Raw genomic sequence first — 17,313 nt, 5'->3', positions numbered from 1 at the left:
GCCCCTTATGTGACTAGTGTGACTGAAGAACTGATTTCTGAATTTCTAAAAACAACTTAATAAAATTTAGTTTAAAAACCAATACTCGGACTTCCCTGGTGACACAGTGGTTAAAAATCCGCCTGCCAATGCAGGGGACACAGGTTTGATCCCTGGTCCAGGAAGATCCCACATGCCGCGGAGCAACTAAGCCCATGAGCCACAACTACTGAGCCTGTGCCCTAGAGCCCGCGTGCCACAACTACTGAAGCCCGCGTGCCTAGAGCCCATGCTCCCCAACAAGAGAAGCCACTAAAATGAGAAGCCCCCACACCGCAACGGAGTAGGCCCTGCTCACTAGAGAAAGCCCACGTGCAGCAATGAAGACCCAAAACGGCCATAAATAAATAAATAAATAAATTTATTTATTTTTAAAAAGATACTCAACTCAGATATTGGAGAAATTTTTACATGTGTTTGTAACAACGTGGGTATATGAATCTAATTTTTCAACTAACTTTTGCGAATTCTAGAAACTTATCAAGTATCTCCACCGAAAATTTAGTGTTCAAATTGAGATGTGCTGTTAATTATAACATCTACACCAGATTTCAAAGTCTTAGTATAAAAAAAGAATAAAAGATCTCATTAATAGATTTTCTGATTACATATTGAAAAGATAACATCCTTTATGTATATTAAGCTAAATAAAATACGTTATTAACAATAATTTCATCTGTTTGCATTTTTTAATGGGTTCCCAGAAAATTTAAAGTCACATATTTGGCTCGCATTCTGCTGCTGAGAGAAGAGGTTGAGCTGACTATGAGGTTGGAAAAATGCACCACCGTAGTTAGCTAATAATAATAAATCAAGGCAAAATCTGATGAGTGCAGTAAGTATGGTAGGGGTTCAGAGGAGAGAACTGTGGTGCTATCGAAGGGCGGGGCAAGTCTTCAACAGCAGGCAAGAGCGAAGAATCTGTAAGTTGCAAGAGCGGCGCTGCAGGGCGCGCCGGGCACTCACGGCCTGCGTACCGCCCCGAAACGCGCTGAGTGTTTTGACCCGGCCGCCGCGCCGTAGGCCGCGCTGCAAGCCTGGGAGCCGCGATGGCAAATGTGTCCGAGAGGACGTTGCAGCTGTCTGTGCTGGTGGCCTTCGCCTCCGGAGTGCTCGTGGGTTGGCAGGCACACCGGCTGCGGCGACGCTACCTGGACTGGAGAAAGAAGAGGCTGCAAGACAAGCTGGCGGCGACGCAGAAGAAGCTGGACCTGGCCTGAGATCCCCGCGCTGTCGGTCCCCGCCGGGCACCGCGCGGCCACCTCGAGGCCACCTCGCCTCTCCGGTGCGGGGCTCCAGCCGAAGCCAGGCTCGCCTCACTCTCTCCGCCCGCAGTGCCGGGCTTTTGCCGGAGTCGGTGAGCAGTACTTACAGCGGCGCTCTAAGGGGAGACTTCGGGGACGGCCGGATATCTTGGGACAGGAGGGTCTTTGGAGAGCCCACAGGAGGTGACTTGTCCCCCCCAGGCACCAGAAAGAGGAGGAAGTTCTGTTTTCCCTAATAACTCACATTTTGGTGTCGTAGTTCAGTTCACTGCGTGCAAAGTCGTTGCACCTTGGCAACTTTAAACTTCAAAATGGAAAATACTGGAAAGAATAGAAAATGAAAAAAAAAGACCGTGGAGGTGTTCCTACCACACCCTTCCCCCCTCCCCACATCAATTTATTTTTAAAAATATCCTTGGTAGCACCATAGTACATCTTTGCATTCATGTTTTATCATCTCCAGTCTAAATTCTTAGGTCCTTGGCAGGCTGGCAGTGGTTTGAAAGTCAGGAGCCTTGAGTCTAGTCCTGGCTTTTTCATCAGAGCTCTGCAAATTTGCAGGGTCTCAGTTTTCTTATCTGTAACACCAGATCTTGTTCATGGTTTAACTAAACGGTAGAATAATTTGAAGTTAACCGTTATGTATTTCTAATTTTTATTTCTCTTTTCTGTTTCCACCAGCTTGTTGAAGATGGATATAGAGAACTGGACAGAAATAGTTTCTCCTTGCACTTTATGAATCAATTTTATTTTTAAAATAAAAAAAATTAAACATATTTGAAACTTTTATTAAAAGGAAAAGGAGTATATTGCCTTCTGTGCAGCTTACTGCATTAAGATATTTGGATCCTCAAAACTTAATAATTACTGTTTTTGGTCAGATGTCTTGTTTTCTAAAGAATCTATGCTCGTTCCTTGGTACAACTGCAAAGCAAAGTTGGTCTAGGAACCATTATGATTCCCTTTGGTTAGCAGTTTTGCTGGACCTATTCTGGAAAGCAAACGGCTATGTAAAAATAACTGAGGTAAAGGTAATGTATGTAAGACCTTTACACATCTGAGGCTGACAACATACTCCAAGCACAAAGTATAAGTTTTTATTGACAAAAATTTCATTTGTGTCATTATGGAGTATACATGTGAAGGAGAAACCTCATTGAATAGACCTTAGTGATAAATCCCAACTACAGTTGACCCTTGAACCTGGGTTTGAATCGCACAGGTTCACTTACATATAGATTTTTTTCAATAAATCTATATGTAAGTGGACCACTGTCCACTTACTATCCATGGCTGGTTGAGTCTGTGCATGCGGAAACATGGATAGGAAGGGCCAGCTATGGCACTTGAGCATCCTTGGATGTTGGTATCTGGCAGCGCCTGGGGTTCCAGGATGATATCCTCTGATGATACCGAGGGATAACGGTTTCTGAAAATCAAGAGTGAGTGACCAAGTCCCAGGTTATTTTTGATTTTCCAGAGGTGTTGTCTAGAACAGTGCTCTTGCTCATTCCTATAAAGATTAATTTTGTTTCTGAGTAAATTTAGGATCAGCTCCGTATTAACGTAAGAAAATTCAGGAAAGTTTTTTCCACAGAAAGCTTTTTTTTTTCCATTTTAGTAGGGCCATTATGCTTTATTACTTCCAACTTTATTTGCATTCTGTGAATGCAGTACTTAAGGACTGAAATGTTGGTTTTTAGAGCTCTGTTCCTTCTTGGCCGCAGGTGGCTTAAGTATCTGAGTCACCATTCATCACTGAGGGTCAAAGAGTTGAGGCTCTTTGAGACAAGGTAGGTTTCTTATGGCACATCCACGGTGCCTCCAGACTGTTGGTATGGGCCTGGTTAAGCATCTAGGTTATGACCACTTCTGCCTGTATGGGCCTGTTCTTGTGCCACGTTCCTGGTGGACCTGGTCTTTCCAATGTGACTCCTTTCCCATTACTTATGTGCAGCACCCGGACACACTCGTCTCCCTCTCCTGTCTCACCCCAGTGTTCTGTCATCCTGCCCCTCTGGGCCTGTGCTGTTCACCCCCGAGGCCTGTCTAGTCCTTACGCGGTTTTCAGCCACCCTATACCACCTAGTCTGCCCCTCATTTTCTGCCTACTGCCTCTTTACACTGTGCCCATGTGTTCCCAGCCCTGTGCTGGGCAATTCCCCCCGACGTTGCCTCTCGCTGTTTCTCCTCTAGCTGTCTACCCCTTGCCCTACTTAAATGTGTTTGGTTTTCTCCCTGAAACTGTTGCCTTACATGGAGATGTTACATTTTCCATGTTAACCACTAGTTCTACACTATGAGTCTCTCCGAAGCTGTTAAATTCTTTTTCAGTATCTCCTGTGAGACAGCGGTACAAAGTTGATATACATTGTAACACAAAGTTGATATACATTGTAACACACTGATGGAAGAAAATCGTAACGAGTTTTATGAAATAGCTTGTTCTCGGGAGAAACAACGGCCATGGTTTGCTTTGGTTTTGGCTACCTCACTTCAACAGGGTTTTGTAGGTTACTGTGATTTTCGTAATGGCATCAAGGGATGACAACAGAAGCAGTGACTAGTGCTAAAGTGACTATACTGAGCATTACAAGTCGAAAGAAATGTACGTTAATGATAAAGAAGGCAGCTAGCTGAGTAATCTCATTCCTTACAGCGTGGTGAATACCTAAGTGGTATTTCTCAAACTTGAATGTGCACAGGAAACACTGGGGTATTGTTAAAGTTTAGATTCTGATCCTGTGGGTCTATGGTGAGGCCTGAGAATATGCATTTCTAACAGTCACCCAGGTGATATTGATGATACTGATGCAGGAATCATAAGGAATAAAGGCTTCTCACGCTGAATAGTGTACAAAAATGTATAAAATCAAAGCATCTTTCCACCCGAGATGAACAAGAGTAATAAACCTTTTTTGCACCCTTCCTCATACATATATACACGTGTAGGGGGTTTATTTTGTTTATTTTAACCAAGACAGAATTGTACCATCTTCATGACCCTGTAACTTTTCCATTTAAAATATGGAAATCCCTATAAAGTAGGTAGATTTTTTTTTAAAAAAATTTATGGACATATGTAAAATAAATAAGGATTTCATAAATGACGGGTTGTCTTTAGTGCAGTTTTTTTCTTTTTGCTTACCTCTAACAAGATCACTTAGAAGTACCGATTTATTAATCCATCTAAAAATACTTTATGGTACTTACTACTTCCTCATTTGTTGTTAGATTTTCAATGGAAAAACTATGGCTGTTTAAGTGAACTTTTAAGTATCATGAGCCATGATGGAGAAATTAATTCCAAGTAAAGACATGAGATACAAAAAAGAGTAGAATGGATGGGTATATTAGAGTATGTCATACAATGAAACATCAGAGAGCAATGAGAATGAACAAACTACAACCCACACGATGATACAGATTCATTACACAAACAGGTTGAATGAAAGAAGCCTGACAAGGTGCCAGTACACTGCGTGATTCTATTATTCAGTTCAAAAAGAGGCAAGACAGATTTTTACAGTTAGACATTGGGATAGTGTTTACTTTTGATGTAGGGGGTGGAGGTGGGCAGGGACTAGAAGGAGGGGAAGACTACTAGGGTGCTGGTCACATTCTGCATCCAAATCTGGGTTATGTTACTTACATGGGGGTGTGTTCACCGTGAAAATTCAGTGCGGTGGGCGCTTGTCACTTCTCTCTATTGAAGAAGAAAGTATCGCAAATAGCATGGCTGTTGGGCCTGTGGAATTACCTTGTGTGTTGTACTAAAGAACACATCAGTGTGGTTCATCTTTTGAAAAGTGAGCTCAGGTCATTATTCGGTGTAGTGGAAAGAGTTTGGAAATTGGATTTATAGGACTGAGTCCCACTTGGGGAAATGTTATTACAACCTCCCTGAGAGATGTAAAATGGAGCTCATAATTAGGTGCTCACAAAATTGCTGTAGAACAGAGTCACCATCCTCCCAGAACTCAGGATGGACAATGGGCAAAACTACAGTGAAGTGATGCTTCAGCAGTATCTCAAGTGGCAAAGAATTAAAAACTGCCTTTTTGAAGTGAGCGTATGCGCCAGAACCACGTATCCCATTAAGGCCATATAGGAAGGCTATCCTTGCAGTTAATTTAAGACATTGAGATGATGCTTAAATTGCATCTTAAGATTAGTTTAGAAAAACTGGTGTCAGGAAACAAGTGGCAAAACACCAAGTACCCCAGGAGGAATGTGGTAGTACTGAGTATTATGGGACTTGTAGTTTCGGACGCCGCGGGGCATTCTGCCTCATCTGCACCCCAATCCTTTGGGACTGGCGAGAAAAAGGTGAGTACCTGGGCAGTGAGCTCAGGACCTGCGGGCTGGCGGAGCGGCTTCCTCGACGGAGCATCATCCGCACACTCTTCCCGCACCAGGCAGTCGGGCTGCGAGGCGGGCGCGCGGTGATGGCGTCACCTTCCGGTGCCGCCGTCTTGGTTTCCCTGGCGACCGGCGTGAGCTCAGCGCCGAGGCGAAGGAGATGCTGGCGAGGCGGCAGCGCGATCCCCTCCAGTCCCTGCAGCGTCGCAATCAGGAGCTGAAGCAGCAGGTATCATCTGGCTGTCCAGTGGGGGACCTGGGCTCTGGCTGCGGGCGGGCTCTGGGGCGCACCCTAACCCTGGGAGCCTACCCAACCCACTTCCCTTTCCAAGTTGTAACCTACCCCACGCCCAGCATCAAACTGATGCCAGCACCAAACTGATTCTAATCCTTCACACCCAACCACCCAACCCCGGGGAGGCTAGAAAATCGGGACCATCGACTAAGTGCTTCCCTCCCCCACACCTCACCCTAACGGCTCCATCTCCAACCTAACAACTCCCTTAACCCATCTCACTTCCAAAGCTAAACTTTTAACAATAATTATTCCAACCATCTCTGCCCAACATCACTCTCCTCCACTCTCCATGCCCCCTTTCCTTTATTCCTCATCCAGTGGAGCTATTGAGTGTTTTTGCTTCGCATTAATCCAAGCGAAATAGGTGTCAAGGAATAGTCTAATATATAAGAAAAATAAGACCTGACAAATGAGCAAAGGACTTGAACTGAAGGAGAAATACTAGTAACACACAAATATGAGAAAAGTTAACTTAAAAGATAGTTAAGTAATTGCAAAGGAAGTAAGAGATCACAAACACTTAAAATATCACAATACCCGGTGTTGGGGAGGCTGTGATGAAACAGGCACTTAACACTGCTGCAGGGTATAAGGCACAGCATTTCTGGAAAGGGGTTTGACAAGATGTAGCAAGTATTCATGCTCCTAAGCTGGGAATTACATTTCCAGGAATTTACCGTACATAATAATAAAAAATTGAGGTATGGAGGTATTCATCATAGTATTACTTATAATACAAAAGGCTGGATGCAACTTAAATGATCAGTAGTAGGGGAATGGATAAATAACATGTTGGGATATAATACTGAGATTAAAATTTTAAGGAGATTTTAACATGTTAGGGAAAATATTTGTGATAAAATGTCAAGTTAGAAAAAGAATATAAAATGGAATATACAGTATTTCAATTTAAAATTTTATATGTAATATACATAGAAAAAAAGATGGGAGGGAACATGCCAGCATGGTAACTCTATGTGGCAGAATGCTAATGATTATTATGTTTCGCTTCATACTTTTTGATATTTTCATAATTGGGGGTTGGGGCGGAGAGACTTCCCTGGCGATCCATTGGTTAAGACTTTGCCTTCCAGTGCGGGGGGGGGGGTGGGTGGGTTCAACCCCTGGTCGGGTAACTAAGATCCCACATGCTTGGGGGCCAAAAAAACAGAACATAAAACAGAAGCAATACTGTAACAAATTCAATAAAGACTTTAAAAGTGGTCCACGTTAAAAAAAATCTTTAAAAAAATTTAAGAAAGGGAATTATCTGGTGGTCCAGTGGTTGGGACTCCACGCTTTCACTGCTGAGGACCCTGGTTTAATCCCCGATCGGGGAACTAGGATCCCACAGGCCACGTGGCATGGCCAAGAAAAAAAAATTTTTTAAGAAAAAAGTAAGGAGTAATTAATGGGTTGTTCATTTATTTTCTGAAATTCCTACTTTACTTTGCTAATTTTACTTTTTATTTTTCATTTGATCTATTACCAAATATTGTTCCACTAAATAGAATTATTTTATAAACTTTAGCAGGTAAGAGATGTACTGAATGCTCATATTTTATCCACTTTTGGACTTTCACTTAAAAAGTACAAAAGATGGGATGGATAAATGTTTCTTAATGGACTCTATTGGAATTTTAGTGGTACAACAAAATAGAATACTCTTCTGGTAGAAATAAAAATAAAACTTGATGAGACATTGACTGATTTAAAATTAAATACAAAACCATATTAAGCATACAAATGAATTTTAAGCATCTGGCCAAAGCCTAGCTTTGGCCAGATGCTTAATATGGTTTTGTATTTAATTTTAAATTTAGTGGGACATTGAGAGAACCAGGAAATACTGTAGAAGTAAACTAAAAAAATTATTATTCTTACAAAGATGTAACAAAGTAAACTATTGCCAGGGTTATTCAAGTCGGAGACAAACTGGCTCTGGAGCCTTTTGCTACCCTGCATGTCTGTGAAGGACTCTGTAGGTAGTGTGAGCTCATTCTTCCCTGGCCCCACGGAAGACACCTGAAGCAAAAAATGGAACAGATTTCCAACTTGGTACCCATGGGACAAGTGATCAAGAGCCCAGCTGGATCATGCCTGTGATGACCGACTCTGTTACCATGTGTGTGAATTTTGTAAATAACAGACAGATGCAAAATGGCAAGAGTAGAGAATTTTTATTTCTCTTTTTTCACACACTTTATCTTCTCCACAGTATCTATAGAATGCAAAAGATGTATGTGCCTTTTTTGTGGGTATGTTGGCAAAGTTACACGTAGTGTTTGGAAATTACTAAATCATGATATGAGATATAAGAATGAGGATTAAAAAATTTGTGGTTTATTCATATAATGAATACACTCAGCAATAAAAGAATAAACTAATGATACATACAACAATATGGAAGTATCTCAAAAACATTCTTATGAAATGATTACACAAACGAGTACATACTTTCTGGAATAATGGTAGTTTTCTGTACGTTGATAGGGGTTTGGATTACATGGGTGTATGCATTTGCCAAAACTCAGTAAATGTATACTTAAGATTTGTGCGTTTCATTTGTACGTAAATTTTACACCAAATATTGAACTCTAGTTAGTGATACCCATGGTGTATTAAAGGGAAATATATTGATGACTGTAGTTTACTTTGAAATACATAAAAAATAAGATGAATTGATGAATAGATGGGTCATAAAAGTATAGTAAAATGTTAATGGTAGAATCTAGGTGGTGGGTATTTGGATGTTCACTCTAAAGTTCTTTCAACTTTATTGTATATTTAAAAGTATTCATTATAAAATATTGGGAAAAAAGAATTAAAATTTTATTTTCTAAGGTTATATGGTATTTAACAATATGATATTTTAAACAGTTTCCATTTATTGTAGGTTGCTGATTTGCTTTCTGAGGGTCGATTGAAAGGAGCTCTAGAAGCCAGTAAAAGGCGAGATATTTACCAAAGGTAAAGCATACGAAATTATGTTAGCTTTGTAGGGACTGTACTTACATTTCAGTGAGCAGTATTTACAGCATAGAAATTGAGGAATTATTTCTTTTTTTAATTAATAACATTTCTAAAAAGACAAAATAATAATGGGAAGTAATATTGAGGTAACAATGAATGAAATTTTCCAAAATGTATTTTACAATATTTCTTACAATTATCTGTGTCTACCTAGTCTAAATGTTGGAATGATAAGATTCAATAGAGAATTACAAATGTTAAAAAGGGGCAGCTTACATTTATTTTGTGCTCTGCATGTACCAAGCAGTGTGGTCCATGCTCTAAAAACTTTTTCTTAATTAATTTTTAGAGATACTCATGAATATAGATGAGAAAATTAAGGTTCACAGTGGTTAGTTAATATGTCTAATATTACTTAGCTATAAGACATTAAAGTGGGAAGGCAATAGAAGTGTTTTAAGATAAATGCAGAATTTATAGATATATTTAATTAATTAATTAAATTCAAACAGAGTTGACTTACAATGTTGTGTTAGTTTCTGGTGTACAGCAAAGTGGTTCAGTTATACATATATGTGTATGTGTGCATATATATTTATATATGTTATTTTTCATATTCTTTCCATTATGGTTTATCACAAGATGTTGAATATAGTTCCCTGTGCTATGCAGTAGCACCTTGTTGTTTATCCATCCTATATATAATAGTTTGCATCTGCTAGTCCCAAACTCCCAATCGATCCCTCCCCCACACCCCCACCCCTCCCTTGGCAACCACAAGTCTGTTCTCTATGGCTGTGAGTCAGTTTCTGTTTCATTGATAAGTTCATTTGTGTCATATTTTAGATTCCACATATGAGTGTTATCATATGGTATTTTTCTTTCTCTTTCTGCCTTACTTAATATGATCATCTCTAGGTTCATCCGTGTTGCTGCAAATGGCAGTATTTCATTCTTTTTTGTGGCTGATTAGTGTTCCACTGTGAAACTTGTCCAAGAAATGCAGAATTTAGTTAAGCAAGAGAAGGAGCTTCACTCAGTCTCAGTGGAGTTGCAGCCTTTGGTCCGTTTGAGTCAAATGCACGAATTATGTCATGGTATAATTTGGGTCTAAGGGCAAACAACCTAAGCCTGAAGGTTATGGACTTGCTGTTGTGACAGCAAGTATAAACACAGCTCAGAGTGAACATCAGTGGCTTAGGCCAAATTATGGTAAGTCCTTGGCCTATGTAGCCCCAGATCCTGTGACCTGTCAGAAGTCTCTGTGTATTAGCAATCCTGCCTTGCGTGGGATGGTGACCTTAGCTCTCTTGAGATGGGAACACTGTTCTCGTGATGGATGATTGGTTTTTGTTTTGTTTTGAATTTTCTTTTTAATCCTTGGGAGAGTTTAAAATTAACTAGACTTTAAAATTACATAGACATGATGAACTAAATCAAATTAGACTATTATTACTTTTGTATTAAGTTTAGGACATCATTAAGATAATCTGTATACTTCGGGTATTTAAAGAATTTATAACATTCAAATGGATGTGAGATTTGTGCTGTTAGTTTACATGATTCATTAGAACATTTGAAAACATTTTACTTAAGTCAGGCATTCAGAGTGCTTAAAAGCAAAATAAAATTTAAATGAATTTTAAGATGTGGGAATTTAATTACCTTCATTAGTAGGATTGATTATTTGAGGAATTCAGCTCAAGATGAATTAATTAAATTAAATAATAATTATATATAATTAAATAATAATGAAAGCAAAAGGGAAGGTAATTGTACTTGCTCTACTTGATTTTAAAATAGAGTAAGAGTTATATGCTGAATTGAAGTCCCAGGGAAAACTAGATTTTTAAATTTTATTTTAATAAGCTAATAATCATTTTTATACCCAAGTAATAGTCTTCTCTGTGTATAAAAAGATCCCCTCATGGTCATTTTAAAATACACATTGATATTTGCATGTCTGAAAATAACATTCAGCCCTTATGTTTGATCAATAATTGGGCAGATATGGAGTATAAAATTTTTCTACTTAAACCTTTGAAGACATTGTCTGGTTCCTTTACACCCAGTGATGCTGACAAATTTCATGGTCGTTCATTTCATGGTCGTTCCTTTGTAATTGATCTCGGTTTGAGGCTTTTCTCCTCAGCCTTGGTGATTTGAAATTTCATCATGGGGTGTTTAGGTATTGTTTTAATTCTCAACACTCAGGGGGTCTTTTCAGTTAGAAAACTCTTGTCTCTCATGAGCTCTGGGAGAGTTTGTTTTACTAAAAGATGATTTTTTTACTTCTGTTTGTTTCTTCCTGAAACACCTTTGAGTCAGGTATTGAACCTCCTGGAATTTTCCTCTAGGTCTCTCCCCACTAGTTTTTGTTTCTTTGTTTTTTTGTTTATGCCTGAGAGGTTCTCTTGACACTTTTTTTTTTTTTTTTGGCTTGCGGGATCTTAATTCCCTGACCAGGGATCGAACACGTGCCCCCTGCAGTAGAAGTGTAGAGTCTTAACCACTGGACTGCCAGGGAAGTCCCTAAATTCAGTCTTATCTTAGACAGTCCTGAACTTGCACAAGCCTTTCTCAGTGTTCCTTTTCCTCAAACCTTCTGAAACCATGCAGCTCAGATTGGAATTTGAACCCATGGGCCGGGTCTCAGACCCAGCCAAAACCCAGATTGAGACTTGAACCCATGGTCTTTTAACTGAGATCACACACCTGGTCTCAGGACTTACTGAAGCTCAGGTTCTTGATGTCTCATCGCAGAAAGAATTCGGTGAGAGACAAAGTGATAGGTGAGAAGTGGATTTATTTAGAGAGAAACACACTCCACGGAGTGTGGGCCATCTCAGAAGGCGAGAGCAGCCAACTTTTTCTTTTAACTTTTCTGTGGATGTTTTATTTCAGCAGCTGTATTGTTAATTTACAAGTGTTTTTCCTTGTTCTTTAATTTTTCTTTTTTCTAGCATTGTGTTCCTGTTTTTAGGTTATCTCATTAATACTTCCATGATTGGGAGTTGTTGTGGGTTTTTTTTAAGTTCTTTTCTGTTCTCTGAGTTGTCTTTGGTTCCTCTGGGCTCAGATTTTTTTTATTTGTTTACTTTTGGTTAGTCTTAAATTTTATCTTCCATGTTGCTAGTTTTCTTCATTATGCCCAATGGTCCTTGGATTATCTTTTTTTTTTTTTTTTTTTTTAAGAATGAGGGACTAAGCTGATTATTCTAGAGAGTTGCCCTGGGTTCTTCTACTGTTGTGCATATAGGTCTCAAGGACCAGCCCTTCCTGTCATTTTGCTCTGTCATCTTCAGCTTGTTGGTGACAGCCTTGCATACCATTACAAAGTCCCCAGTCATCATTACCTAAAAGCAGAAAGGATGATGGTTCTTCACCTGCTCCATCAGGGAGAATAAAATGGGAGGAACTGCCCAACACATTTCTTTTATGGATCATTGGCCAGCGCTGGGCTATACACGCACCCTACCTGCAGGGGAGGCTGAGCCACTTGCGTGTCAGTGGGAGGCCAAGCATGCCAGCAAGGAGGAGGGTGGCAGAAGGGCTGTGCGGTAGATAACTAGCAGGGTCAGCTGCAGGTTGACGTTTCTACTTTTCTGCCTCTTTCACAAAGGATTTTTGTCCCCCTTTTCACTGCTTATTTCATTTTATGAGTCTCTGGAAGAAAAAAAAAATAACTCGGCATAAAAAAATAATGACTTTTTCAGGTTATTGGTGGAGAAAACATTTGATTTTTGAAAACTCATAACTAGCTGTAGCCTGTTTTCAGTCATTTTTTTTCTCTCTTTTTTAAAAATTGAAGTTCAGTTGAGTTACAGTGTTGTGTTAATTTCTGCTGTACAGCAAAGTGATTCAGTTATACCGATATATACATTCTTCTTTATATTCTTTTCCTTTTCGGTTTATGTCAGGATACTGAATATAGTTCCCTGTGCTATGCTGTAGGACCTTGTTGGTTATCCATTCTGTATATAGTAGTTTGCCTCCACTAACCCCACACTCGGTCGTTTTTATACTTCTAATTTGGGTGTCTAAGACTTAAGCCAAATTATATGAGCTGTCCATGAAACATCTAAAACACTGTACCCATATGGATGGGCCATGTTCACAAGGGGAGTGTGCTGCTGCGGGGAGAGGCCAGCTGTAGAGTCCTAAACTCTGCCTTCACATGGTTACCCTCCCTCTGACTAGCTGTGGTCACTTTTCAGAACCTCCCTTTCTTCAACCGGAGGGAGGGTTGTTATGAGACTCAAATGAGGTGATGCTTGTGAACTGCTTAGCAGTACTTGTGACACAAAAATAAATTTTAGCTGTTATTAACATTATTAGTTTTGTCGTCTTGGTTCCATCCTAGGTTTATGGAATTTTAGAGCGGGAGAAGCATTTTTCAAGTCCAGTGCTTTCCTTATTTTAGAGGTAGGAAACTGAAGCCCAGAGTCACTGAAGTTCTAAGTTCTGGTTTTCATACCTCATACCTGAGATCTTGACTATGAGTACCACCCAAGCTAATGGATGGAAAGGCATTTGCGTGAGAATTTTTAAACATCATTCATGCAACAGAGATTGCCTTACCTGCTTAAAGACTTACGTATGATTTTATAAAATAGCTTTTCATTCTGACAATTAAAAAATCAATATTTTGTTTCTTTCTTTTTTTAAAATATAGATGTATCCAATTAAAACAGGCAATAGATGAAAATAAAAACGCTCTTCAAAAATTAAGCAAAGTAAGTATTATGGTTAACCATGTTAAAAAAATTCCGCTTTTGTTAAGTGGAAGTTCATTAGAGGGGGTAAGTTCCTGGGTTCATGTAAGTTATGAAGTATAACTGTGGTCAGTGCTGACCTGCCCCATGGGCTTACTGAATGTGCTTGGGAGCAGAAAAGCCAGGGCTCCAAATCCTGGTAAAAGTTCAGCTTTAACGAACTCACCCAGCATTGACGACTCAGAAAAACCTGGAAGGAGCTATTTTTATTTTTGCATTGCGTAAGTTTTATGTTTTACAGTTTAGAATTGTTTTCATTTTAATTACACTGTGGGGAGAGTACATAATCTGGCCCTGAGGGTAAGTGGTAGAGAAACTTCTTATATCACATGGCAGCCCTGATATTGGTGGTGACTCTGCAGAAACAGGGCAAACTAGAATTTACTCTGGGCAGTTCCATCAGGATTTCCTCTTTTAATATGAGCCTGAGCTTCAGCTAGGTGTCCGGGCCAGAGACTCACAGAGCATTTAGGGTGAAAGGCATTTGAAAGTCATCTGCCTGCCTGCATGTGACTCTCCTTTATTGCGTCTGAGACAAGTGGTCACTGAGTGTCTCTTCTGCTTTTCTCCAGTGACACAAAACTGTAATTCCGGAGTCAGAACCACCCTAAATTCGAAAACCTAACTATTCCTGTTTCACAAATGAGGAAACTGAGGCTTCCAACGGTGAAGCAGCTTTCCCAGTGTCTCACTGCCAGTATGTGGCAGAACTTGGACTTGGCACTTGTGTTTTTGACTACAAAGCCGGTCCTCTGTCTGGAACCTGTCCCTTCCTGACTATAGAGGCACTGCAATACCAAGCAAGAAAACAAAACAAAAAAACAGGAGGTATACATTTATTTTGTCATTTGGTTTGCATTCCACATAATAATCTACATTTCTTTTAAACTTATTTCTCTAAGGTAGGCATAGTCTCATAGCAATATTTGCTTTGTCTTATAGCACTTATTGGAGTTTTTTACTTTTAAAATAAATGTAATCGGAAACTGAAATTTTTATTTTTATTTTTTTAGTGAAATAGATTTATATTCTTTCATAGGCTGATGAACCTGCCCCTGTTGGGAGTTACAATCAGAAGAAAGAGGAGGAACACAATCTTTTGGATAAGCTTACCCGCCAACTGCAGGAACTTGCTGTGTCCATAAGTAGAGAAAATGTCACTGAGTATGCTCCCTTCCTTCCTTTCTTTCTTTCAGTTATTATGTCACCAACAGTTTTAATGTTTGACTCAGAATAAAGTCATATATAGATAAAAACAAATGGCAGTAACAGTACAATTAGTCAACATTTATTTATTGTGTATAGTAGCAAGTGTGAGATCCCATGAGAGATGTAAAGAAGTAGAAGCCATAATCTCTGCTCTCAGGTAATTTATAAGCTAGTTGGGGAAACAAAACAGAGATTGGAAAAGCTAAATAAACTGATGTTAGAAAATAAGGATCGGGCTTCCCTGGTAGTGCAGTGGTTAAGAATCCGCCTGCCAACTCAGGGGACACGGGTTCGAGCCCTGGTCTGGGAAGATCCCACATGCCGTGGAGCAACTAAGCCCGTGCACCACAACACATAAGGCCCATGCCCTAGGAGTAAGGAAAACACCCTAATATTAAGAACTGTGATTTGGAATATAGACAAAACTGAAGTAAATCTTCCAACAAAGCCTAAAATCAGACCTTAACAGAAACAAGATCATTTAACTGTATAACAGAACAAAATTCAACACTCTTTGAAGGATGACCACATAATCCAAAGTCTCTAAATGTATTATCTACAGTGTCTAGTAATTTTTTAAAAATGACTAGAAATGCAAAAAAAAATAGGGGAAAATAAATAATAATTAAGCAGTGAAAGTCAATAAAAGCAGAGCCAAATCTGAGCCAGATAGTAGAGTAAGCTGACAAGGATTTCTGAATAATATGATTAATATGTTGAAGAAAATGGAAGAAAAGATGGATGAAATGGAAAAAACATGGCATATTTTAAGAGAATTCAAATGTAGAAGATAACCAAATGAACATTCTACAACTGCAGAATATAATATCTGATGGAATAATGACTGAGGACTTTCTAAATCTGGTTCAATATATAGCTTCAAAAAGGTGAAAATATCTTATAATGAGAAAAAATAATCATTGGAAGTCTGGATGACCCAGATGTGAGAGTTAGCAAACCAGAGCTATAAAACAACTATTTTCAATATGTTAGAGAGATGGGCAGATTGCTTGATTAGAGAGGAATCTTAAGCAGAGAAATGGAAACTAATACTGACCGAAATGGAAATTCTGAAACTAAAAAATACAATATATGAAAAGAAAAAAAAATTGGATGGTTTAACACAAGACTGGTTACAATAGAGGAAAAGATCAGTGAACCCGAAGACTGAGCAATGAAAAACTTTCAAACTCATTTCTTTTTTCAAAAGAAAAAAAGAATGAAAAGAACAGAACAAAATATAAGAAAGATTTGGGACATGGTCATAAGTTATAGCATATGTGTAACTGAAGTCCCAGAAGGAGAGGAGAGAAAGAATGGAGCACAAGAAATATTTCAATACATTTTAAAATTGAGATCTAAAAAAGTTATCAATTCACTGGTCCAAGAACCTCAGGTAACCCCAAACAATAAATATAAGGAAAACTACACACAGATGCATCAGAGTTAAACTGCTGAAAACTAAAAATAATAGAAAATCTTAAAAGCAGTCAGGGAAATAAAGAAACATATGTACAGGCAAACACCAATTCAAGTTAAAGTTGACATCTTGTTAGAAAAAATACAGGTCAGAAGATAATGCAGTAACATCATAAAAGAGTTGAAAGAAAAAAAAATCTATCAACCCAGAATTCTGTGTACAGCAAAAGTGTCTTTCAGAAATTAAAGTAGAATAAAGACATTTTCAGACAAACAATAGCTAAGAAAATTTGTCAAACAAATAGCTGAGAAATTTGCTAAAGGAAGTCCTTTAGGCAAGAAGGAAATGACCCCACAGGAAACCTGTATTTGCAAGAAGGAAGGAAGAGCACCAGTATTTGGGTAAATGGAAAAGCCGATTTCTTCTTTTCTAAATGTCTTTAGAGAACACTTGATTGTGTAAAGCAAAATATATATTTAAGAATTTATAATACATAGTCAGTTCTCATTATTTGCAGTGGTTATGTTCCATAAAGTTGCTGCAAATACTGAATAGGTGAATACTAAACCATGGCTTCTAGGGAAAACACACAGCTAGGTTCCTGTGAGGCTCCGGTCACAATTTTTTTTGAAACCCGAGTAATACATGTCCTTGTTTTATGCGTGTTTCTGTTTAAAGATACCTTATTTAATGTGTGTTACTGATTCATTAACATCGAACTCACAGCCAACAGCCCTATAATTCATGCCTGAAGAAATCTAACACACTTATTTTCTCCATTAGGGCACATCACAGCCTTCTTGTGCCTGGGAACACTGCACAGCATTTCAGCAGTATGTTTGGGGGCCATTTAAAACAGCATAGGTAGGTTGCAAGTAAAAGATTGGAAAAAGGTATTCCATGTTAACCCTGACCAAAACAAAGGTGATGCAGCTATAGTAGTATCAGGCAGAGAAGACTTTAAGGTCAAAA

At 38.9% G+C, this 17,313-nt stretch overlaps 1 protein-coding gene across 10 annotated transcripts in view; it reads left to right on the top strand.

Moving 5' to 3' along the window:
* Nucleotides 1-1,058: 1,058 nt before the first annotated feature.
* Nucleotides 1,059-17,313, top strand: part of NPHP1 (nephrocystin 1) — a 63,972-nt gene continuing 47,717 nt past the window's right edge. For 5 of the 10 annotated variants that reach the window (XR_010835371.1, XM_067007218.1, XM_067007216.1 and 2 more), the window contains exons 1-6: nucleotides 1,059-1,396; nucleotides 5,723-5,895; nucleotides 8,861-8,934; nucleotides 13,613-13,673; nucleotides 14,752-14,876; nucleotides 17,125-17,205. Coding sequence is in view for 9 of the 10 variants with exons in the window: in XM_067007218.1 (XP_066863319.1) it covers nucleotides 1,096-1,396; nucleotides 5,723-5,895; nucleotides 8,861-8,934; nucleotides 13,613-13,673; nucleotides 14,752-14,876; nucleotides 17,125-17,205 (815 nt within the window). In the remaining variant the exon portion in view is untranslated. The remainder of the gene's footprint in view (nucleotides 1,397-5,722; nucleotides 5,896-8,860; nucleotides 8,935-13,612; nucleotides 13,674-14,751; nucleotides 14,877-17,124; nucleotides 17,206-17,313) is intronic. The other 5 variants (XM_067007221.1, XM_067007220.1, XM_067007219.1 and 2 more) reach the window with 2 other exon arrangements.

The sequence above is a fragment of the Kogia breviceps genome, chromosome 11 (genome assembly GCF_026419965.1).
Source record: "Kogia breviceps isolate mKogBre1 chromosome 11, mKogBre1 haplotype 1, whole genome shotgun sequence".
NCBI classification, from domain to species: Eukaryota; Metazoa; Chordata; class Mammalia; order Artiodactyla; family Physeteridae; genus Kogia; species Kogia breviceps.
Note: the sequence above shows the minus strand (reverse complement) of the source record. Positions and strands in the feature narration are given on the sequence as shown.